Genomic DNA, 24,316 nt, shown 5'->3' with positions numbered 1-24,316 from the left:
TTTTCTGATGGAACTGTCGCTTCCCGTAGAAAAATTTTACGCTGAGCGGCACTTGCCGCACTCATTTCCCATATAAGGTCAAATATAGTTATATGAGCTGATAACCGGGATTCAGTGAACCAATCAGAAAGCTAGAAATGCAATATCCGAGGTTGAGAATGTAATAATTATGAATATCCAGTGGATCCGCAACTGAATATCTTCTTGGGGAAATAAACTTGCGATGTTTTCTAGACATGGGCTTATAAACTATAATAAATTGATTGTTGATTAGGCCACAACAGCAAATTTAAAAGATTCCGAAGACTCTTTCCACGCTTGAAATACGTCATTTTCCTCGTTTCTTCCACGAAATTAGTGTCCCAGAAGCCAATGCAACATGGACAACAGAAAACAAACGTCGCGGACAAAAATTGTGCGAACGAAGATGCAAAAACAGGCGAAAATAGAATATATATCTTCCATGCATTATATTGAATTCTTGTGAAAATTGGCAGAGTCAATACACACAAATGGAGCTAAGTGTCCCAGAAGCCAATGCAATATGGACAACAGAAAACAAACGTCGCGGACAAAAATTGTGCGAACGAAGATCCAAAAACAGGCGAAAATAGAATATATATCTTCCATGCATTATATTGAATTCTTGTGAAAATTGGCAGAGTCAATACACACAAATGGAGCTAAGTTTCTTGACTTAGCTGACATTTTTCATTGCATTGGAACAATATTACGGTATGCCACGTGACTGGCTTGGAGATGGTTGATTATTTCCCATAGGAATAACAACTGTATGTCGGCTAAGTCACACAAGAATCCTTTTTTAACAGGTATTTGATAGCACAAAGAAGAAAGCTGTTAAAAGGAAAGAAGTGGAGAAGATAAAATTATTATTTATTATTTTGAGTGACATTTTTCGGTGTCACATCTCACACTTTTGTGACCGGAAATCAAAAGGTTTGAATTCAAATTATTGGATTCTGTGGTAAAAATCTCTTTAGAGTAGTGAATTTAAGGATTCAAACAAAGTTGATAAATTATTTTAAAAATTAATGGGCTCTTTTAGGACCCATTTCAGCCATATGTACCACCTTTAAAGCAAAATTTTCGCATCCCATCGAGGAAACGTCGCCACAAGCCAATGAATTACTGGCGAATCAACTGGTAAATTCTGAACAAATTGTAACAACACAAGGAGTCAGTTAATTAAACAGTAATAACGACGTAAATCTAGAGTAAAAAATGCAATTTACTTTACCAAGGTAAAAGGTAAAGTCTGTGTCCGAGCCTAAGTGGCCCATACAGCCAGAGCTTATCCCGGTTTCTGTAGCATTAAGCGACTAGGAGTATTGCTACTCCCCCCTGGATGGGATGCTAGTCCATCACAGGGTTACCCCCCAGCAGTAAGTTCGCTGGTACCCATTTATACACCTGGGTGGAGAGAGGCACTGTGAGAGTAAAGTGTCTTGCCCAAGAACACAACGCAGCGCCCCGGCCAGGTCTCGAACCCGGGCCGTTCGACTCGGAGCCGAGCGTGCTAACCGAGGGGGGCGTAAGTGGGGTCTGAAAACCGCAAAACCGCACAGAGATACTCTACAAAACCGCAAACCGTATCAAATTTTACCAAAATACCGAAACCGCAGTTTCAATGACCAACAACGGTAGATAAGACTGGATCATCAAGTCAACGTATCATTGGATAAACGAAACAGTTAAACACATCAAGTATTAACTGGAAGAGACTGCAATTACAAACCAAGGAACCCTGATTTAAAGCAAAACACTTGTTCAAGCTTGTTTAACTAAAGAAAAACAACCGAATGTGAAAGGATCTAGTGGAAACATGGGAAAATCATATTACCGCAGACAATTTTCTCACGGATTACCGCGACCTAAAATTTGTAATAACCGCACACCGCGTAGTCTTGTAAAACCGCAATACCGCAGATTAAAATTAAGATTACCGCAAAACCGCACGAAAAATAACGCAAAACCGCATCACCGCAAACCCTTACGTCCCCCTCCTAACCATTAGGCCATCGCGCCTCCCACTTACTTTACCAAGACGATCCGATATTAGTAGTAAGGGGTGGCGGCTGGGACAACAGCCAATCAGAATCGAGGATTTGGGACAGTGTCCAATCAGAAAGGCGGATATCGAACACGTGGTACAAAAAAAATTAACATAATGAGATGCGTACTTACAGTGGTTTTAATTTGCATATCGATACTCGATACTCGGCCGATACTCGATACTCGGTCGATACTCGATACTCGATACTCGGTCGATATTCGATACTCGGTCGATACTCGATATTTGGTCGATATTTGGTCGATATTCGATACTCGATACTCGGTCGATATTCGATACTCGGTCGATACTCGATATTTGGTCGATATTCGATACTCGATCTAATTTGCATTTTATTTTATTTGATAGGAAAAAAGAAGAAAAAAGAAGCGCTGGCGGGGAGTCGAACGCGGGGACATGGCCTGACGCAGTTGTGACTTTTCCGTCAAATCCGTGAAATCCACCGTGTTTAAAAAGAAATGGCGCGAACCGCTACACTAACGAGGGATAGCTACCAAGACAAGATGTATCTAGCAATTGTTTTTTTAATGAAAAAAATCAATAAAAAATATTACAGTTTAAATTTTTTCTTCGCTTTCATGATATTTTTAACGATACGTTCAGTTCGTGTTTTCTTTCCGGGTAAGTTGTCGATGGCCCGTATCATTTTCTCGTCGGCTTTCCACTTGTCCCTTAGATTCTTGGCGTGACTGTAATCGATGTCGTGCTGTTTGGCGATCTTGTCCAATCGATTGATGCCCGGGTCCCCGCGTTTCAATCGCTTTGCCAATTTGGTTTCGGGACCCATGTACTGATAACCGGGCCAGTGAAATTCGAGTCCAGTCTTGCCGAGCCACTTCTGAAAGTCGATCCCACGTCCGCGTTGTCGTCGCCGTCTCTTCGTTTTTTCAGTCCTCTTCTTCTTGGTCTTCGTCATACTCCAATTTTCGTCTCAACTTTTTGCCTTTGGCCCAATCTTCCCAACCGGGTAATGGTTTCAGTTTCTCGGCTTCCGTTTTCCGCACAGCTGGCTTTTTCCTCGTCTTTAGTTTCTCTTCTAAACTCTTGAATCTCTCCGCTAATGTCAGTTTGCCCGCAGGTGCCGTTTTTGCTTTCTTTGTCGCCTTCGGGGTGACTGTGGGAGGTGATTTCTTGGCACTCCCTTTTATGAGTTGTTTCAACATGGTCTCCACGGGTCCCGTCACCAAACCCACATTCTCCAACTCCTCCTCCTCCTCCGCTTCTTCGCCCGGCCGTCTCGCTGTGACTCCTCCCATGGGAAATTGTCGTATCCGTTTGGTCAAACGAGCCCGTTCGCGAGCGAGAGGTTTCACTCGTGCCACGGCGATACCGTCGGGAACGGATTTATCTTATAACAGCAAGTGACTTTCGGCTGCTATGCGAGCCGCTTTGTTCAACAATGCATTGTCCGTGATTTCGCCTTTGTAATATTGCACCAAACGATTCAAGTCTTTAGCTGGAACCATCACGACTTCCTCGGTCATCTTTGACGTATTCTTCCAACACGGTTTCGTAACACCCTTGCCAGTAACGAACTTCCTCTTCTAACTTGTCTATGCGCCTTTTCAAGTCGCTTCTCGATGTACACTTGTCGCTACACTCCTTGCACAGTACTAGGGTCTTTCCTTCCGGAGTCTCTTGCCTCCCTCGAATGCAATCTTCGCACTCCGCGTCGTATTTTAAAGCCAAATAGTCATGATTGACGCGGGCGTAGGCTTTGTGCCAATGGTCTGCTCTTTTTTCCCACTCTGCTTCTCTGTCCGCCGATTCGCGTAACATTTTCATCATTGTCTGGAGGGTGTTTTGCAGAGACATGCTTGGTAGATCTGTTGCAGTCCTTTCCAAAACCCGCTACCCTTCTGCGACAGGAGATCTTCTCGCCTTCTCTTCAACGAGTTTCTGCGCTTACCCAGTTCGCGCAAGACCTTCTTATATCGTCGCAGCTTGGCGGTGATGGGTGGACTGAGCGGAATGCGGTTCTTGAGCAAATTCAAGACCATCTCACTCACGGCGTTGATCTGATCGGCGTTGGCGTGCTGTAACATTTCTTCTCGCTTGAACCGATTGGCTTCTCTCAGAATGCTCTCCAAGAACGGACGCTGTCGACGTAATCGATTCATACTTCCCACGGGGCTGGACGTCTGTTGTAACTACCGGTGACGCCCTTTGCCCCCATCCTCTTATAGCGTTTGTCTTTTCCCAATTTATAACCCAACTTGCCAGCAAACTTGAGTATGTCCAATAACCCCTCTCCTCTCCACACGGGTCCCCTTTTAGGTTGTCTCCTTACTCTCTTTCTTCTTCGCACCATCTTGTCACATAATGCAGCACGTAGAATTCGTCCGTTGAGCGTATCCTTTGTCGATGGCCCATTTGCCGTAACCCTTGCTTCCGCCTCGCCTTTTATACTCTTGGTACTCTTGCTTGTAGCCTTTCACGGTGCGCTTGGCTTTTTCGTAATCCACTGGTTTTTTAAGATCCTTTATCATGTCTTTCGTGACCTTGAACCCTCTCTTAAAGTCCACGACAAAAGGAGCTCTACCACCTTTCTGCTTCTTTCGTTTTTTGGTGGTCTTTTTCTTTCTTGTTCTGGCCATGGTGCGATGTCAAGTGACTCTTCACACTTGTGTACCTTCCGATTTATCGTGTTGTCGTTCGTACGCACGCTTGCACGTACTTGTCGGCTACGGGCGGTGTGAAATCGGTGATCGTGTCGTCCAACGTTTGCATCTTGATCAAGAACCCTTCTAATTCGTCCATCGGAAGTCCTCGCGCGTACGTTCTCAATTCGATCAACGTCTTGTCATAGGTGGTGTAGGCAAAACGACACATGTCCACTTTGAACGAATATTTCTTGAAATCATTCCTCCCTTGACGACGGTTCCACCCGCCGTCAGACAAGCCACGATGATCCCATGTTCCGTCACGGAACCCACCACGATCCCGGCTGCCACGATGAGTAATGCCAGAGCGTTCAAAGAACCGTGACACCACTTGAAATGGTAAAACATTTGACGATGACACCACCACTTTTTGTGGTAAAAGGTATACAATCCGTCCAATCTATGTAACAGGTCTGGATCCAAGTTCGTCTTCGAACCGTTTAGTAGGGACATCTTTAATGGCTCACTCTCGTCGATGTACGACGAACGGTCGGACGTCCTCCATCTTTATAGGTCGTAGTGATGGTGTTTGTCGTCGTGATGCCTGCGATGCGACGCCCAGTCGCCACTTGACGCTGATCGTTTAACAGCATTTCCAACTGACGTTGCATGTCGTCTTGATTCAATCGGTGTGGACCACCCGTTAGCGTTCCTTGACCTGCAGGAATGTTGGGCCTCGAGGAAGAAGGTCTCAAAGAACCCGTACCCACTGGAGGAGATGGTAATTGATCCAAGTAGCGTCTTAGGACTGTTGGGTCGATTTGATCCAATGTCTGTTCCAATCCCCCTCGGTTGACGTTGATGATCGGAATGGCACTAGGACTGGTTCCTACTCCTGCTGGCGAATGTCTTGACATGTTTTTCTAGCTCTCTCTTCTAGTGTCTGGATCAATTCGCTGAAGTAAGTCTCGTTATATTCTCTCACGAATTTCCACATCTGGCGCTTTTCGGCCAAATCTAGCACGGTTCGCATGGCCTCGTAGTCCATGTCCTCTTCTCTCATACGCTCGAAATGACGACCGCACAGGTCCAAGAACGCGAGCCACACGCGATCGTTACGTACGAACATCTGGAACGAATCTGTAACATCTCATGCATCCCTCGTCTTTTAAAAGGTGGCTGAAAATCCGTCTGTCGTCGCCACTGGCAGGGTGTAGATCCAATACCATGTAACCAAAGGGTCTTTCCGTCGTCTTGGAGTATACGTCCATCACGTCTTGCCATCGAGAGGGAAACGCTTGTAACAGTAAATTCCTCATGCCCAATTGATCGCGAGGGTTCTTGAAAGCCACGATGTAATGCGCATTTCGAGAAATGCTCTTGGCGTATTTTCCCGGCGGAAACATGTCTTGACACAAGTACAAGACGGTGATGTTCCGGTGGTGGGAAAGTTTGGTGAACAGATCCAATACTCTCTTGTCCTTTCCTCCTTCTTCCATCAGATCGTCCAATACCATCACCCCTCCACGGGGAAACCATTTGGTCAAATCGACTTCTTCGGGAATCCCTTCGTGAAATTTCAGACCTCGCTTTTTCATGTTCGCGAAACCGTCTTGCCAAGCCCCAAAACAATAATGAATGCTCTCAGGGGGTGTACTAAACAACTCTTCTGAGTGATCCAAAAGTAACGACTCGGTAAAACAAGTCTTTCCGCAGCTAGAGGGACCCACGATCAAAATGCTAGAGGGCATCCGAAAGCTGAATGCATTACCGCACTCCATGGCGAAATGACATTCGTCAAAAAACGAGCAATGATATAAGCATGTTGCAGAAAAACGTCTGCAACGAACCCCGAACTCCCGAGCGACAGTCGACACACACCTTATTCATTTCAACGTTTTTATTTGTCATCTCACAACAACAAGTGTCTTACACCGCAGAGAGACGGTTCACAATCCTGATGGTATTCCATCTTACATACTTTGTCCCACGAACTTTCCTTCGAGATCAATGTCTTCAACATTTGCCCAACTTTATGATCATTGTACACGTAATCGTGTTTCTTGAATCTCGCTTCGAATTGACTCATGCTACGTCCTTCGGCCCTATCGATGAGATACATCAGCGCGTAATCGCCGCAGCTCTGGCTGTACAACGATTGTAGACTCTGTCCGTTGCGCACCACGTACTTCCAATGATCGTCCAACCAATCTTGCAACGGTTGCGCCGTCTGGTACACTTCTAGGGGTAAGGCGTAACTGTCCAACACTTCGCACACGTTTCCATTCGTCCACAGAGCGATCCAATGCCGACCGCGCATGTAGTGAGGATCGGTGTTGACGATGTACCCGCGGGCTTCCGTCTTGAGCGGTTTACGAGGTAATCGATCGCAGGCCACCGTCCCGTAAAAGTAAGGTTTCAACGAAGGGTGATTTCTGGCCAACTGATCCAACTGCACGTTATTCAAAGTCACTTTCTCCATCACTAACGCTGGTACACGTCGTACAACACGGCTTTGTTCTTGTCTATCTCCAAGAGATTCTCAAACTCTCCGTACACGATGATGGTCAAGTTCACAGCTGGGTTGGCTCCAAAGTTCAGCTCTATTAGTAGATTTCCTGCTTGCTTGGGGTTCATCCTGTAACTGTCCACGCATCCGTTGGCCACGTTGTCGAACACGAACAACGTGCAATTCTTTCCTTGTCCCCAATCGTCACCTCTCACCATGTTTCCTTGCTGCTTGCACAGACATCCGGTGGCTTGCAAGAAACGGTGGTACCCTCTGAGATCTTTAGTGGCATCGTTGTGGACCAACTCTAGCGTCTCGTAAGGATACTCTCCTCCTCCCACGAGTTGTTTTATGCTGCTCATTCCAAACTTCTGAAAACAGAAGGGATCGTTGACCACGTTCCCGGTGAAGGCTGTGGACAGCACCATACCCACGATCACGCGGTTGGGAATTCTTCCTTGGAACAAGTTGGTGCATTCGTACCGTCGTTGATTTCCCTGCATGTTGAAGGTCCGAATCTCGCTTCTCACGGTCGGGTAACTCACCACTTGACTCTTGGTGGTCATCTCCTCCATCAGTCTCCTGTACGTCGTGGGGTTGAGACGCACTTGACACAGGTACATTCGAACTTTGACTTCCTCGGCCGTCAACTTTCCTGCCAGAGCCACTCCGTTCAAGAACACGTCGGGAGAATTGAAGTACATTTGTATTCCTATCTGCACTCTGGGTACCAACAACTTGCTCAGATGAAACACTTCGATGTGGGGTTTGAAACGCAACACGTGTCGCTTGCCGCCCGTGTAATTGGCTTGTTCTGCTTTAGAGTTCTTGAGAGCCTCCTTGTGATTGGCTGACAAGGCTTGGTGTTCTGCGTGTCCAGCTCCAGCGTTGGCTGCAGTGTCCGTGTTATTGTCCGTCCAGGTGGCTGGGAAATCGATATGATTGTACCATCCTTGAGGTTTCAAGATGGTTTATCCATCACGTCTGTCATAATTCAGCAACGTTTCCAAGAAGGCTCTGTAATGGTACGTGTCCGTCTGGGGACTGATGAGAGTACCGTTGAGACGCACGCTGATTTGCTTGAACAGAGAATGGCCTAGATTGTTGACGGGCCACAGCTTGTCGGCAGCTGCCACGTTCCCATCGTCGTCTTTCTTCAGTTGCAATTCTACCTCGAAGAAGCTACGGCTGAGATCGATGTAATCTTCTTGGGGGTCGATCTGAAACTCCACCGGATTGATGCCTGTGGTGTAGGTCTGAACGGGGACCATCCGATACGACGAGACGCTGACGTCTGTCGGTGGTACGGCGAATAAATCCAATCGAGGATTGGCCTCGCGTCTCGACTGCGGGTAGGCGCTCGAGATGGTTTCGGTCATCGTCTTCTCTTCCTTCTTCCACTACGCTTCCGTAAGGTCTGTATCCAATCGTAGCCAGGAGGCTTTCTGACGTCGGGACCTATCCACCCGCCCTTTTGTACTTTTCATCGTTGTCCCAACAACGCCTGGTTCAAAAGTGCCAGTGAGAATCCTTCTCCGCGCTGTCTGACGGGAGCGCGTTTGGATCGGACCAGTCTGGACGATCGCGAGTAAACGGGATTCATTTTTCTCCAAAGATGTCGTTCAGTTTTCTCTTGACGTTTCGTTCTATGACGTTCTTCAGTTTTCGTTTCACGACTCGTTTGGGACCGCTCTTGACTCCTTGACCCGCTTTACGAATGCGGTCCGCGACGCCGCGCCCACTCTTAAATCCTCTCACGGCTCCACCGAGAGACTCTTTTACGATGTCGGTCAAAAATCCGTTCCCGTCTTGAGGAGGAGGATCCGGTGTGAAACGCGTCAGGGCACCGCCTCTCATGTTCGCTTGAAATGTAAGGTCACGATCGTGTTGCCTTCGCCAAAATCCACCAGTTTACCTGTTGTCGACTCTGATACCGCCGTCTCGATAATGTCCACCACCTGGTTACGCAATGGAATATATTGAACGTGGAGCGGTTCGAAGTACACGGATCCTTCTCCTCTGCGTCGATAATTGACTTCTCGCAATAGATCCGTGACTTGATTTCCCACCACGGAACTGCTCCCGACGCTGGAGTAGACAAGAAGCGAACGTGAATTGCGACCCACGATGTTTTGAAAGGCCTCGTTCAGATTCAGGAATCGCCAGTTGCAGAGATAACTTAATCTGTAGAAGTCATCATATTTTCCCCAAAACGCCGCTTTGTCGTCATCGTCCAAAAGTTGTTCAGTCTCTGTTGTCACATCTGGAACGGTGTCGCTGAAGAATTCTTGTCGTAGATTGGGTCCTAAATCGTGGGTACCATCTTCTCTCACTTTAAACCATCCCATCTGTTGTGCAAAGTGTTGATTGATATCGAAGTACGGTATCAGGCCCACGCTCTTGTCTATGTTTTCATTATCGGTGACCAGTTCGTCCCCGTCCCACTTGAACTTGATGTACATGTGTTTGCCATCCTCTGTGGCATAGGACCATCCGTAATGGGGCCCACCTTTGTTGTAGATTCGGCGTTGTTCGACAAACGTCACCATCGTTTTCATGAAACCCACTCTGTCCACCTTGTTGAATATTTGGCGCACGTCTCTAGGTTCGTAGTGGGCAGTACCGAGATACAAAATACGTTTCTCTCCTTCTCCCTTAAGGTAATTCCACGCCAATCGAAAAAGCGGTTTGTCGTCGAGTGTCAAGTTCGGAAGACCCAGTTTCGCGTCCGGTAGGGAAATGCTGCTCAATCCTACTTTCCATCCGGTGCCTTGAAATCGTAACGGGTATGGTAATCGGATCTTGAATTGATTGGCTCTGTTGTCGGGAAACTCGGTTCCGCTGCTGTGACTGGGTAACGTCACGTAAAATCCTTCCTCGTGGCTCATGATTTTTTTAGAGCCGTCTTCTCGATCCAGCTGTCGTACTTGTCTGGCCAGCCTTTCCAGTGCACCAAGACTTTATTTCCTTTTCGTTTGACGATCTTGTCCACCCTGAAGACATCGTGGTCGGACACGGCGACTTTTTGTAGATCTTCCTTGTAAAACGTGCCGCGAACGGGGGAGTCGTCCAGCTCTTGGATCTTGTAAGTCGTGACGGGTGGTCCCGGACGCACCTCTCGTATCACAAACACCTCTTCGGTCCATCCGGGTAAATACCCTTTCTCGAACGTGCGAAATTTCTTGTTCAATCTCACGCGTTCTCCCACTTTGAGCGTGGGTTTTCTTTCTCTTTTTCCTGACGACAATCTCTTCGCGTACAGACGTTCCCAGACTTTTCTCTCGTTACTCGCAGTCACTTTCTCGGGGCTGGTGCCGATGCTACGATGGTGGGATCCGTTGTAACCTTTCACCAACGCCTGGAGTACGGGTAGGTAACTCAACGTGTTCTTGGCGGTAAAGTAACGGTACATGCGTTCCTTGAGAGTGCGGTTGAAGCGTTCCACGATGCTGGCTTTGGTATCTCCGGCCGTGGAAAAGTGGTGGATGCCTTCTCGTTTCATCAACGCGGCAAACGTCTTGTTGTAAAATTCTTTCCCATCGTCGGTCTGTAGGTTCTGAGGTTTGCGTCCATCGGCTCGTTTCAAAATCTTGCCGAAGGCGTCCGACACCGTTTTTCCCGTCTTGTCTTTTAGAGGTTCCACCCAGGCATATTTAGACAAGACGTCGATCACGTTGAGTAGATATCTGTGACCCTTGTTGTATTTGGACAACGGTTGCGTTTCCACTAAATCGGCTACCCACTGTTGGTCGACGTTAAACACCAAGACCGGTAACGTGGCGAAACGACGTCTGCGCGGTTTGTGAAGGGTGTAACCCAAGTCGCGCTCCAATACTTTTTTGGCTGTGTCCTCGGATATCTTGTGCGATTTGGCGAATCTTGTTATCCCTCCTAAGCTACCCGGTTGACTGGGATCGTGGTAGTCCAAAAGTATCTTCTCATCCTTCTTCAGCTTCTTTGGCATGTCGACGATGCTCTGAGCACCTTCATATAAGTGCCGTGTAATTTATGAGCTGCCTCTTCAATCGTGGCTGGATGAATTTTGTAAATAGAGGCAAGCAGCTCATCCGGATCCTTGAAATGTCTCAACCATAATATAAACGGTATCAATCTGAAATAGTTTTGTTCTATGTGAGTGGCTTCGAACACTCTCAAGGGGGAGTCACTCGTATCTTTCGGTATATCTATACCCCTCCCAAATTCGGCATACGCTTTCTCGCACAATCTTTTCAACCACTCCCACTTTCCATACAGATCCATGACAAATGAACTTTTATTTACACACATCTCCTTTTTATAACATCAATCTAGATAACCTGTGGCGTTAAAAACAGTATCGAAACGAAATTTGCAACTGTCACACTTGGGCTTCCATGCTCTGGCTAGTTTGTAATCCTCTCCCATGTACGCTTCGTCTTTGTCCAATCGACAGGGTGTGCACAGCACCATATCCAATAACCTGTCAGATATTTCCTGCCACCAGATACTCTCGTTTCTTTGTTTCTTTACCTCCTCCTCCAACGCATCACTCAGTCCTTCGTAAGTGTTTTCATCGAAAGACACCTGCTGTTTTGTTATGTGAGACAGACTTGCACTCATTTCCAAACTCTTTCTCAAAGGACCGATCAAATCGGCAAGACCGCTTTCTTCGTCAAAATAACAAATGCTACCGTTAATAAATAACGATACTCCTGCGTGGAATAGTGGTGTTTTTATAGTCATAAAGTAAAATGTCTCTAACTCTCTGGAGTAGACAAACTCATTCCACTGTCTGCACCACAGGTATCCGAGAGCTACTTCCTCCAACACTGAAATGACTTTTCCTTCCCAGTGCGGATTCATGTTAAGCCAATCGCTTTTCTTTATTTCACTCCAGCCACATCCTTGTTGTTGTCGTGTATGTTTCACATCAAAGTTGTCGAACACGTAAATGATCGGATCGTCTGACAGCTCGAATTGGTTTATGCAAAGCGTGTCGAGTTTGATGTCACTCTTTATCATCTCGCTGATCGGCTCAGAATTTGTGTAAATGGTACGTTGCTCCATGTCTCGCCAGTTCTGTCTTGTACCCACCCTATTGTCCCTTGTACAGCGCTTTTTTCGAAATCACAGAACCAATGCTCTTGACACTTGACCATACTCGCCAACTGAGAAAAAGCGAATGAACGGGTTCTCTTTTATACTTTATGCCCGCTGACCAGTTCAAAATAACAAATCTCCGCCCACGAACATGTTCTTTCTACCTACGTTCATTTTCTTTCGACGCTGTCTTCTGCGGCGAGACCGTTTTCGCGGAGCCATGAGGATCAATTAAAGTGTTTTAAAAAAGGGTACGAGACTTTATAATGACGCGGTCGCCCGATAACCATAGGGGTACGAGGCCATCATGACAGGGTCGACGACGCGCTTGTCGAATACCACTTGATACCGCTTGATTTCTGTGACGGTGTGAAGGGTCTTGGTTTTGGGGTCCCGGGTGATCTTGTGAGGGTTGAAGACGGGAATGTGACGTGCGACGCTCTCGAGAGGGTCTCGGACTTCAGACAGAACATTGTCTTTCAACGTCTCAAAATTTAACTGCGTCGATCCGCGGACATTGAGGGAGAACCCTCTCACCTTGCAGCAGACTTGACCTTGCCTCGTCTTATATCCATAGTTTTTAGGGCCTGCCGCGGCAAATTCTACAATGTAATCTCCAGGGTCGAGCTCATTGGTAAAATCTCCCAAAAAGTCTCCGAGAGGAAGGACAGGGTCTGCGGGGCCTCGTCTGTAAATCAAAGAATCGGTATCAAAGTATAAAATTTGATGCGGGCGAAGACGGGCCAGTCCTTCTTGGTAGAGTTTCAAGCGAGCGTAACACGTGGTAAAGCAAGCCACAAAGATGTTGACGCTGGGTTGAACCTGTTCACACTCGTCTCGATGCTTATGGACCACTTCCAACATGTCGGGATTCACGACGCGTATGTCGCTGATGGTGACGCTTTCGTCGCGCAACAGATTGTAAAAGGCTGCAGGAGAGGTAAAGGCTTCCACCTGAGACTTGTTTCCCTGCTGACCATACTTGCCCCAGAAACTATTCAGCATCATCTTGGCAAGGGACCTTTTACCAGGATTCTTTTCAATTTTGTCAGGGTCGAGTCGTATGCCTTCTTTCCGCTCGTAATCATCGAGGTACTGCTGCCGTTTCTCCGCATCGTCACCCACCCAGTCAGGCCACCCGCTGGCTTCCTGTTTCAACTGCAGAAACGTATCCACGTACGCCTTAAACAACTCGTTGGATCGGCGCTGAAAATGCCACACCTCGTGGACGTGTTCAATCGTATAACCTTGACGGACGGCTTCTTCCAATTCGGGGGTACACCAAGTCCCAGTCAATCGACGTTGTTCTCGGGTGTGAGCGCAGCTCATGGACCGCTCGGTCAAGGGTTTGGGTTGTTCCGTTTCGACACATGTGCGGCAGAGGGGAAAGGTCAGCTTGTTGCCATGACGGTACGGGAGGACAGGGCTGTACAAGCCGTACGGGGGGTTGACGGTACATTTGACTAAACCAAAGTACTGACTGAGGTCCGTGTGTCCCGGTTCCAAGATCACTTCAGGATGCCCTTCAGGATACGTGCAATTCTTGTTGACCCAAGGGTACAAGGACGTAAAATCCACGTAATGAATCTCTTCATCCTCACGGGCCTGGTGGTACAGTCGAATGGCATTGGTTCGACCTCCAAAGAAAGCGTCTCTAGGTTCCAAGGGAGGGAGCAGCTCCAAGGTGTCGACAAACGCTTTGACACGCTCATCTTCTTTTTTCATCTTCTGCCATGTACATTCCCACATTTCAATAATGTTATATCCGGCGGCTCGGATGGTCGCGGCACGACATCGCGTTTCCTCGTACACCTCCCGCATGCTGCGATTGTTCAGTAGGCTATACTTTTGATCCCTGTTGGGAAAACAATCAGAGCAGCCGTGAAAGAAACATCCATAAAATTCGTAGACGTTGTCGTCCTCGTCTTTTCCGTCCACGTGGACCCGGTGCCCCCGAAGAAAGAGCTGACATTCTCCCCCGTTTCTGGCATATTGTATGCGACTGGAAGTCGATCGACTGTCCAAGTAATGGAGCCATTCGAGGGAGACTTGAGAATGAGGTTTTCCTTTTCCATGCCAACCCCGGAGAGGCTCCGACGCCAAGGTATGCTCTTTGAGACACTGGGTGTTGTAATACCGCGAACACGCCGACGCAATGGTCAAACATTTTTCCATCGGGTCAAAGCCTGCCACTTCTTCGAATTCTTCCCGGAAGATGCGACACCCCTCATGCAACAATTTGACATCGGACCGACAGTAGGCGAGGAGCTCTTGCTGAAAATCAAACGGGTTGTCTTCGCTCAGTTGTTCGGCGCACCAGACCTCAAATTCGTCTCTTCTCTGTTTCGACATCCCCTCCGGATCGTAGTAGTCACGAGCGGGTAGACGTCCCACGTACGTCTGGTTTTCCCGGGTGTTAAAAAAATGAGGGAAGAACCCTTTCTTTTGCTCCGTCAGACCAAACGCTTTTGGAAAGGAAGACAGGGGCATTTGCATGAAACACATAGAATCCTTAAACGTAATGCCCGGAATACTCATGGACAGGATTTTGGCTCCATTGACGACTTGCTCGGGACACACCGCTTGACGGTACAATTCGTTCAAGATGAAGTAGGCGTCGTACCCTTGAAAATTATGCGCGATGGCAATGACGTCATTTTCTTAAGCCAATAAGCGAAGCCAATCCAGGAAATGCACCACACAGTCCTCCCCTTCAAAGGAAAATTCTCTGTCACCGACCATGGCGCAAATGAGATTTGCCACATGCTCTCCCTCCTCTTGCCTGGCTTCGGCATCCCAGCTCACGAAGAGGGGTGGGTCGCGTTCTGGAGGGGGTACGACCGATCCGTCGCTTTGTCTCTTCCGATTTCTTCGTTCTTCAGCCACCTTCTCTGGGTTTTGAATATAGCATTGATGGGTTTGCAGGTCTTCGTATTTCTTGCATGAAGGGCATTCCCCGTAACCGCATCGATGCCCGTGCTTGATTTCGTACCCACTGTATACTTTACGGCAATCCAAACATTTCTTGTGAGTGTGACAGACACTGTTCCGTTTGCCGTATTCAGCCTGTTTTTTTCCAGGACCACTCTGACGCGTCTTGTGCAACTGATGACATCTCTCCGAAAAAAAACTTCGACGGCAATCGACGCAGGGTAGTTCGGCAGTACCCCCGTGTTGATAGTCGACACAATCGGTCTGGTGGCAAGCAAAGCATTGGGCCCCGGGACATCTATGTTTGCTGCGGTTGCTACTACCCGTTTCACATCGGAGGCAATAATAACTTTTATCAAAGAACCCCTTGAGAGAATGACAGGCATGATAGTGTTGACCGTGCTTAATCAACACCAGACGTTTGGTTTCCGGTTGTTCAGGACCCTTGTAAATGATCTGGTATCCATGCTCCACGGACACAACCACAATCTGATAATCCCTCAAATACCTTTGGAAGGCAGCAATCTCATCCAACCCACAGGGTCCTTCCATCACACCCGCACATCTATGCAGGACCTGCGCCGCTTCCTTTTGCTCTTGTTCATTGCGCATGACCCCTCTGTAATTGGGATGCCGCGCACCTAAATCACGATAGGCCTTCGCCACGACCAAGGCTCTGGCACAGCACATGTTGTCGTTGTTCTTGATCTGCACGACACTTTGTTTGTCGTTTAAGATGGTGTAGATGGGATCCAATCCCAATTTGGGGGTTCGTCCCCGTCCCATTCCAGGGTCTCTGACGTGCGAAATGTTCATGTTAAAGGTGTCATCCATGGCAAAATTCTCATTGGAGTTGAGCATATTTGATAATTGTTGTAACACCTGTTGCGCCGGTTCCGTGTTGTGCCTCCAATCTCTCACCCTAAGACGCACAGAGTGATAGGCATTTCTTAACCGATCGCTATTGACATTGACGAGCAGGTGATCTCTATCGTCCACTTCATCGTCCGTCAAAACATATCGTTCTATGGCCCGTTGAAGGGCAGCTGCCATTTCTTGCGCCAAGACGGGTCTCTGTCCCAGGGGTACGGACAAATCAGCTCCTCCACCACCTCTCTGGATCAAACGCGCAGTGTAGTTCCTCATATGAAGTCCAAACCGGCGCACTCGTCGGTCCACATGAGGTGTTAGTTCAAAGTTGAACATCTTGATGACGAACAAAAAAAAAAGAAGTAAGACAAAAAATCAAATGTGACCTTTCACGCGAAAACGTACACTAGCGGCTTTCTAGTAAACGGGTGAAATAAACGACTATCAAACGGGTTATAAACGAGTCTTGAAGTCGTTTGAAACGAGTTCCACTGAAAGTTTAAACGGCTCATGAATTATTCCGAACGGGCAGCTAAGTCGTTCGAACGACTTGAGAAAAATTGCAAACGGGATGTTAAACGACTCGAACGGCTCATGAATTATTCCGAACGAGTAGCCGACCCATTTGCAAGGCACATGAATTATTCCGAACGAGTAGCCAACCCGTTTGCAAGGCTCATGAAAAAAAATAATATTCAAGCGACCAGTCATGAACGGCTAATTCGGCGTTTTTATAGTCTGAACGATTCACTAATTTATAGCGGAGCTCTACAGCGGCCCGAAGGGCCGCAGAGCAGAGCCCCATACGCATGAAAGAAGGAACACTATCGAAATGAGTTTTCATGGTCAACATGGATAGCGGCATGGTTCGCGGGCGCGTACGTACGGAGTCGCGCAACATGGCCGCCATAGTTTGATGGTAGAAATAGTGAAGCAAGAAGGCCGTATAAAGGCGGCCGTATAAAGGCGGCCTTTAAAATTTAAAGAGGTTTGAAAAGAAAAACAAGAAGCAATAAAACAAAATGTGGCTGAAAATTACGTGTAGAAAGTAATCGACCGCCAAAAAAGTGGACATTGAGAGCCATAATCGATCGATGACTTTCGTGTCTATCTGTAAAGCCAGCATCGTACATGAAGGAGTATCGAAAGCTAAATCGGGTTGATATAATAAACAAACCATTTTATTGCTAAGGGGTAAAAAAAAAAAAAAAAAAAAAAAAAAATTGACCCTCTGGGATTTGAACTCACGACCTTCCGATCCGCAGACTGGCACCTTACCAATTGAGCTAATCCGACAGACTCAGCGATTCACGTTGAATATATCCTATATCAATGTAATAGATATTGTGGAGTCTACTAAACTGCTGCGAAACTTTTACAGGATCGCGAAACTATTTTCTATTGCTAGAAAGCAGATAATTTACTGTACTCTAAAGTAATTTTTCGTGCCATGAGTAATGATTTTGCCCCGCTTTAAGATTATTATTTTTGTCGTACTGCTGACATTCGGTTTAACCGTGAGCTATTTAAATTTGTCTTGAACCTATAAACCGCCATAAACATTAGTACTTTGGCCGCTTATTCACTAGAATGAAAACATTGTAAGCTCCAGTGAAAATTAAATAAATGGGGAGCTCCGCTTTTAGGCGTGCCTAAATCTATATATTATTGTGTGATAAAAGCTGAGCCGAACGAAAAACTAAGAACATTCAATACCGAGTTTACTATTAAACAAAACTTAAAGAAAATCAAAACCCGCTTTCATACAGTTTTACGTTTTATTTAAAACTTAAGTTATATTCAACGAGTTACTAGAACAATGTTTCGATGCTTGACAGTGTGCAAACGTCAAGCGCTTTTGATTTGAGGTCGAGGAAACATTACCTGAAATCCACTGTCGACTCGTTCCTGCAAACAAGCTCTCTCGCTTGAAAAAAAAAAGCGAACAGCTTTGCTCTTTCAATTTGTAAACGGTCATCTTCATTGAACATTTTTCCTAAATTTCCAAACTTCACTTCAAATCAAAAGCTCCCTGCGTCTTGTTTGTTTGTGCGGCATATCAAAGTTTTGCGGTTTCGCAACTTTCGCAACGTCTCGGGTTCAAGTTACAAGCGAAATAATCCCGCACGTCAAGCGATAGTTTGAGTCAATTCGAGTCAACTTTGTTGAAGGCAGAGTATTTTACTGTTTCAATAAACTTTATACACGTTGTAAAACCCAAGATATTACTTGTTTTGAAACTTTGCCGAGACGCTTGATCAAAATGCAAATCAACGCTGCCGACAAGTTGTCGCACGCGGGCTGAATCTGCTGAATTTGCAGACGGTCACGTAACTATTTCTGTTAAACAGTCACGGTGCTTTTTCTGCTTTTTAGCCATCCTTGTTTTATGACATTCGATTATCGATACTCGTTTTATTCAAGATTTAAGTTTCATTCAGCAACTGTCCGAAAAATTATCGGCTAACCATTGAATTCGACGCTGCATTTCTAACGGTAAATAATCCCAATAACTAATTACCTCTTCTTCTTCATCATCCTCGTCGGTTGTACTCGTGCTTGCCCTTGCTTGTGAAGCACCACTTGCTTGTGAAGCACCCTGCAATACAAAATACACGTCTTAATTTTTTTATTGTAAACAAACAAAATAAAGCACACCTCAACGTACCTGTGCTTCCAACTTTGCTCTCTTTACATCTTCCTGTTCTCCTTCACTAAACCATTCATCCATCATCTCTTCGTCTCCACTAAGCGTCTCTTCTCCGCTCTCGTCAGACATCTCTCTCTCTGCCATTCTCTTCTCCAAGCGCTCAGACCGAAAAAAATTTTCGCGAGTAACTTGACTGCCCTCGCGCGCTCCTTATATGCTAAGCTAGGACCAATAGGAGCCTAGTGCCATTCCTCTAAGAGAGGGGGGATGGGGGGGGTATCCCCCCTTTTTCCCCTTCCATGACGTCACACCCCTTCCTATATAAAGAGCATCCCCTTTCACCGCGCTTTCCTTTTGTCTCTTCATTGCTACAAGTGTTGTCAAGGTAAGAAAAACTAAGGACGTGACCGTACAAGGAGTGAAGACGATTTGTAAACGACACATGACTCGATGCCGTCACTACATGTCAGAGGAAAAAGAGAATTGTCAAGAAGGACTTTACCGATTTCTCAAACGCATCCTAACACGCTTGCACAGATATTATACAACGCTCGAAGATTGGGAAAACCACAACGAGCCCTATGAACCCTGGCAACTAACAGACATGGTGTATAGCGTACAAGGTTTAGGAGATCGTTTAGATGACGCCAATTTATTGTAAGTTTTTTATTTTTATTTTTTTAGACATCATGGAACGCCAAATTTGTGCCGTATTGGATTTTGAAGGGTGGACGCTTCGAAACAACTTTTCCGTACGAGAACTAGGTTATTACACGCATGATGGAGATATAGGAACGTTCGCTTTCTACAGTGACTTGCAGTGGGATGAATTGACCCCAGCCGAACAAAGTACTGTTCAATGTTTGAAACAACATGGCCATGGATTGTCATACCAGCCCCAGACGCAAGAAGACGGAACAGACCAATCTCTTTTACCAGACATTGTGCAAATTATTTATTCTCAATGTAGTACGTCAACGCGCAAATTGATGCCTACAAAGGGGGCTACTTTGAATTGAAACTTTTTGAAACCTTAGGTATACCGAGTCTCGATTTAAACCAAATGTATTGTCCATTGATGGAAGCTATTGTACCTACTATTTTTGAATTGTTCGACGATTGTGGATATCACAATACGCGTCCTAAAACGAAATGCCCTATGGTGAAATGTCAAGCCTATTGGTTATGGTGTCAATCTCATTTACATTAAAAAAAACGATTCATAGTGTTATTTCTTGTTGTTGTTGTTGTTGTTTACACTTAGTATACATGGGATTCCTTAGGGAGGGGGAAAATGAAGCGCCAAATCGTATCCCTGTTTAGCATAGTTCTGTTCCTCGTAAGCACTCTTTCTAGAATACATGGGGTCTTCATCACCCGTGTACACTTTTGTCTCCAACCAGGTTTTGACTTTTCCGTAGGGTACTTTGTCGGCCCATTGAAAAAATCGGCATGCTCCCTTTCTGCACTTTAAGTAGAGTCGGTCTGGATTCTTTTCGGACTTGGACATGCTCAGAATAAGGCTTTCGTTGCAGTAACACGTCATCTTCTCCATGTTCCAATAATAATAGGCAGGCAACTGTTCCACAATCTCCAGCAAATACTTGTGCACCTGAGCCGCTCCGCTACACACAAAGCAAATGACCCCCTTGGATTGATGGGGACAAAAATAAAATTCCCATCCGCTGTCAGTGACTCTCTTGACCAACACTTCGTCTTTGTGGATTTGACAAGACAGTTTGCCAAACGTTTGCAACAAATAATCCTGCGTGTCGAAAATTTCTCCCTCTTCCAACGTTTCCTCTTTCACTTTAGGAATCTTCGTGGGAGGTGTGCTTTTCTTTGCAGCAGCCACCCTCTTCTTAGGTTTTCCTTTCTTCTCCAAATCTGTCTGAGACATTGCTCCAACCGACTTCTCGTTACTCATCTCGGACACGTATCCACTCCAACTAAGACCGAATGCGCACACTCCGACTCTTTTTATACGTCAAAGGTCACGTGACACGTCACATGACACGTCAAAACAAAAGCCCTCGCTCTGCGCAGGTCTCAGTTGGCAGAGACAGCGACAACATGGCCACGAGATTCAATTGGTTGGACGCGGATCAAAGAACTGTCTTTACTAATTCTCTGCTCATAGACCGCCAACTCAAAAGTTACACGACGCTAGAACCACACTGTATCACAGAGTTTTCACAACCGTACGACGGTACACCCACTATTTATGTCTTCGAAGATTTTAGAAAAGGTCAAGGCTGTTTACAAACCATGCTCACCGAACAAGAATGGTTGAACATTCATCCACATTGGGAAGGTACGACCATGAAGATCCTCAAAGAGATAGGGATCGGACACTTATGGGATTGCCACTGGACCACTTTCATCTATGCGCCGGAGCATAACTCGTTTTATTTTATACCCTGTCGTACTAAAATCGTCTTCGAAAGAGGTATCTCCTTGCTTGTCAATGGGAATGTCAGCTACTTTGACGCCCGTGGCGGGTTAGACGATCTGCTAGGACCGCTGAAAAAAAGCCACTCGATAGGAGAAAGTCTGACAGCTATCACGAAACAACCCATTTCCTTTGACATTGAAACCTACGAACAATTGTGCGACGCGCTCGAAAAGGAAGTGAAACGTCAACGCCGTGAAAGTAATCATTGGCAAGAAGTCTTGGATCGTCTATTAGACATTGTCCTTTGTGCCTCTTGTAAACTGGACAAAGATGCCGCGTACATGTCACGCCATTATGAAGAAGCCAAAGCCTGGACACCCGTGGAATGTAATCAATGTAAACCCTATTGTAACACCATTTTTAATGTCACAGGTTATCTTGATTAAACATGTCTTATTCTCTCCACGGGTGCCTCGTTAGTGTAGCGGTTCGCGCCATTTCTTTTTAAACACGGTGGATTTGACGGATTTGACGGAAAAAAGTCACAACTGCGTCAGGCCATGTCCCCGCGTTCGACTCCCCGCCAGCGCTTCTTTTTTCTTCTTCCTATCAAATAAAAATAAAATAAAATGTAAATTAGATCGAATATCGACCGAGTATCGAATATTAAGTATCGAGTATCGGCCGAGTATCGAGTATCGGTCGAGTATCGAATATCGACCGAGTATCGAGTATCGGCCGAGTATCGAGTATCGATATGCAAATTAAAACCACTGTAAGTACGCATCTCATTATGTTAATTTTTTTTTGTACCACGTGTTCGATATCCGCCTTTCTGATTGGACACTGTCCCAAATCCTCGATTCTGATTGGCTGTTGTCCCAACCGCCACCCCTTACTACTGATATTTTAGAAAGTCTGCGGATGTGTTCTAAGTTCCGAAGAAAGTCTTGTCTTTGCCTTCACTTTGATGGACACTTTGTTTGTCTTTACTTTGCCTTTGAAGAATGATTTTTATCACTGCTGTATTCTTTAGGTTAACTTAGCATATTTCTGTCAGCTTGCCTTTCCATTAAGTTCTTAAAAGGCAAAGTTTTGTAAAGGAACAAAACGTGTAGCCATGTTTTCAAAACATACAACGTGTGCAAACTTGCCGCACGATTTTTCCATGGATTATCCATTTGAATTCTCGCGCTGTGATTGGTTGAATCTTACTACTCTAGATGCTGATTGGTTATATTTTTCACATGTGAAGAGAGCTTTACACGAAGCTGATTGGATGTATTGCTTGAAATATAGAAAATATAGAATTCTATTTGCAAGGTTTATTGCATAAAATTCTCGCTATATATGTAGTAAAATGTCATTTTCTAGATGTTAGTGCTTATTTTTACATAAGCACCTACACTGTATGTGGCACACAAAATTTATACAAGGAATGGGCCAAATACAACTAAGAGTTATTAATATTAGCATCAATGTAAATTTTCTTCAGAAAATAAGAACCTATTAAGAACCTGAATAGCCTTAATTTGTGTTAACTACCATTTATATAAGAACCTGTAAATAGGCTAACCTAGAAAAACTTAGGTTCTTACTCGCAGGTTTTTTTAATTTATCTGAAATCAATGATTTTACTACCGCTTGCATTGATAGGCGACTTCGGAAATGAAAACACATGCGGAAACGTTTTCCAAGATTTCTGTCAATCAAAGTTTAAGATGACATTTCACACGAGCCATCATGGAGTTTAACCAGCGATCAATAACTTTTATGCCGACAGGACTACAGAAACTTGGTCAAATTCAACTTTATTACACAGTAAAAGACATTTTAAGATTTTTTCAAGACTTTAACCTTTTACTCTGCCACTTTTTTACACCACTCGGGACAATAGGATCATGGTTGTTGAAAGAAATAACTTGTGATACGAACACCTGAAAAAATTACTCGAGACCCCGCACACAAATACAACCAAAATGGTAAACTCTGGCTACATGTAGATTAAACCTTGTACCCAGGCTCTGTCACCACCCTTGTGACCAGCAGTTGACTCTTGTGGACAAATAAATAATTAAAAATCGATGAATCATGATGCCAGTGTGTCTTGTAAGCCACACAAAAAAAAATCAGAACTTAAAGGCCGCTTTTAATGTAATATTTACTTTACCTCAATAAATTTTTATTGTTCTATACTAAAATTCATTGCAGTTCTTTCAAGAGGTCACCACAGAGCCTTCACTGTCTGGTGAGTCATTATAAACATGACAGTTAGTGTGGGTATCTACTTTATGACCAGACACGATTGTGTTAAATGCAATTAAAGTATTTTGATGACCCATTCGCCAGCTACATGTAGATTATTTGTTAGCTATTTTGAGTAGTTTTTGCTCGATCCTCATGTCACCATACTTGCAAGATCACAAGCTTTGCTGAATGTACATGTAGGAACTTCTTATTGTTCTTTCTTTTTAATTTGTACACATTCCTCAACCTTGTAGCTTTCATATGCATTGTGTGTAAATAAAAATTGTATATGTATATTTGTCACTGGCTAAATGTTAAATTAGTTTTAAAATGATTTTTTGTTTAAGAGTAAGTCTCTACTCTCTGAGAAACAGTTGGAAATGAAAATTTTTACCCCCCCCCCCCCTTCCCCCTTAATTTTTTGTGCGGAGGTAGGTTTCCTAGAGTGATGAACAAAGCCAAACATATTTTCATTGGCAGATGTATCGTTGCCACAGTAACCACACATCACGCCAGCCTCAGGTCCATGTTTTGAGCAAATACTTCACTCTCAAAATGTAGAAATATATGAGTCTGGCTCTCCGGTGGACTTGACCTAATTCAAAAGAAATTCTGCCATTAAGAAGAGCCAATCTCCTAATTATAAAAGCTGCTCTAAAAATATTTTGACTTTTGTGAACAGCAAAAAAATAGTCACATTTTCCATGTTGCCTGTTGCCCCTATTTTAAAATCAGGAAAAACAAGCACAACCATTTTCAGTGGCGGATCTAGGGGAAGGGCCTGGGGGGCCCGGGCCCCCACCTTATTCCAGGGCTTGGATGAGTGGGGCCCCCACTTAGCTGGAGGTCTGGATCTTCTACTGATTTTCGCGATTTTCTTGAAAGTACTCATTTAATTTCCCTGTAACCAAATCAGTAGCAGAGCTAAAACAGTTACAGC

At 45.3% G+C, this 24,316-nt stretch overlaps 3 protein-coding genes across 3 annotated transcripts; all 3 read right to left on the bottom strand.

Annotated features, from left to right (window-relative positions):
• Positions 1-5,810: 5,810 nt before the first annotated feature.
• Positions 5,811-6,476, bottom strand: LOC144640388 (uncharacterized). Its single transcript, XM_078499555.1, has one exon. The coding sequence runs from the start codon at positions 6,474-6,476 to the stop codon at positions 5,811-5,813; it is 666 nt and encodes a 221-aa protein (XP_078355681.1).
• A 703-nt stretch (positions 6,477-7,179) lies between these two features.
• Positions 7,180-8,583, bottom strand: LOC144640387 (uncharacterized). Its single transcript, XM_078499554.1, has 2 exons — positions 8,262-8,583; positions 7,180-8,156 (listed from the first exon to the last, which is right to left on the bottom strand). The coding sequence occupies exons 1-2, from the start codon at positions 8,581-8,583 to the stop codon at positions 7,180-7,182; spliced, it is 1,299 nt and encodes a 432-aa protein (XP_078355680.1).
• Positions 8,584-12,544: 3,961 nt separating this feature from the next.
• On the bottom strand, positions 12,545-14,773 carry LOC144640386 (uncharacterized). The gene has a single exon (XM_078499553.1). It carries the CDS (start codon positions 14,771-14,773, stop codon positions 12,545-12,547), a length of 2,229 nt encoding a protein of 742 aa, XP_078355679.1.
• Between the last annotated feature and the right edge of the window lie 9,543 nt (positions 14,774-24,316).

This window comes from Oculina patagonica, unplaced genomic scaffold (genome assembly GCF_052425735.1).
Source record: "Oculina patagonica isolate OP01 unplaced genomic scaffold, crgOcupat unplaced29, whole genome shotgun sequence".
In the NCBI taxonomy this organism is placed as follows: domain Eukaryota; kingdom Metazoa; phylum Cnidaria; class Anthozoa; order Scleractinia; family Oculinidae; genus Oculina; species Oculina patagonica.
Note: the sequence above shows the minus strand (reverse complement) of the source record. Positions and strands in the feature narration are given on the sequence as shown.

Excerpts from the sequence above, each read along its gene's own strand:
- LOC144640388 (XM_078499555.1), bottom strand. The coding sequence starts at position 6,476 with ATGGAGTGCGGTAATGCATTCAGCTTTCGGATGCCCTCTAGCATTTTG.
- LOC144640387 (XM_078499554.1), bottom strand. The coding sequence starts at position 8,583 with ATGACCGAAACCATCTCGAGCGCCTACCCGCAGTCGAGACGCGAGGCC. Across the intron at positions 8,157-8,261 it reads AATCAGCGTGCGTCTCAACG|GATGGTACAATCATATCGAT; the intron begins GTACTCTCATCA and ends TGAAACCTCAAG.
- LOC144640386 (XM_078499553.1), bottom strand. The coding sequence starts at position 14,773 with ATGCCCCTGTCTTCCTTTCCAAAAGCGTTTGGTCTGACGGAGCAAAAG.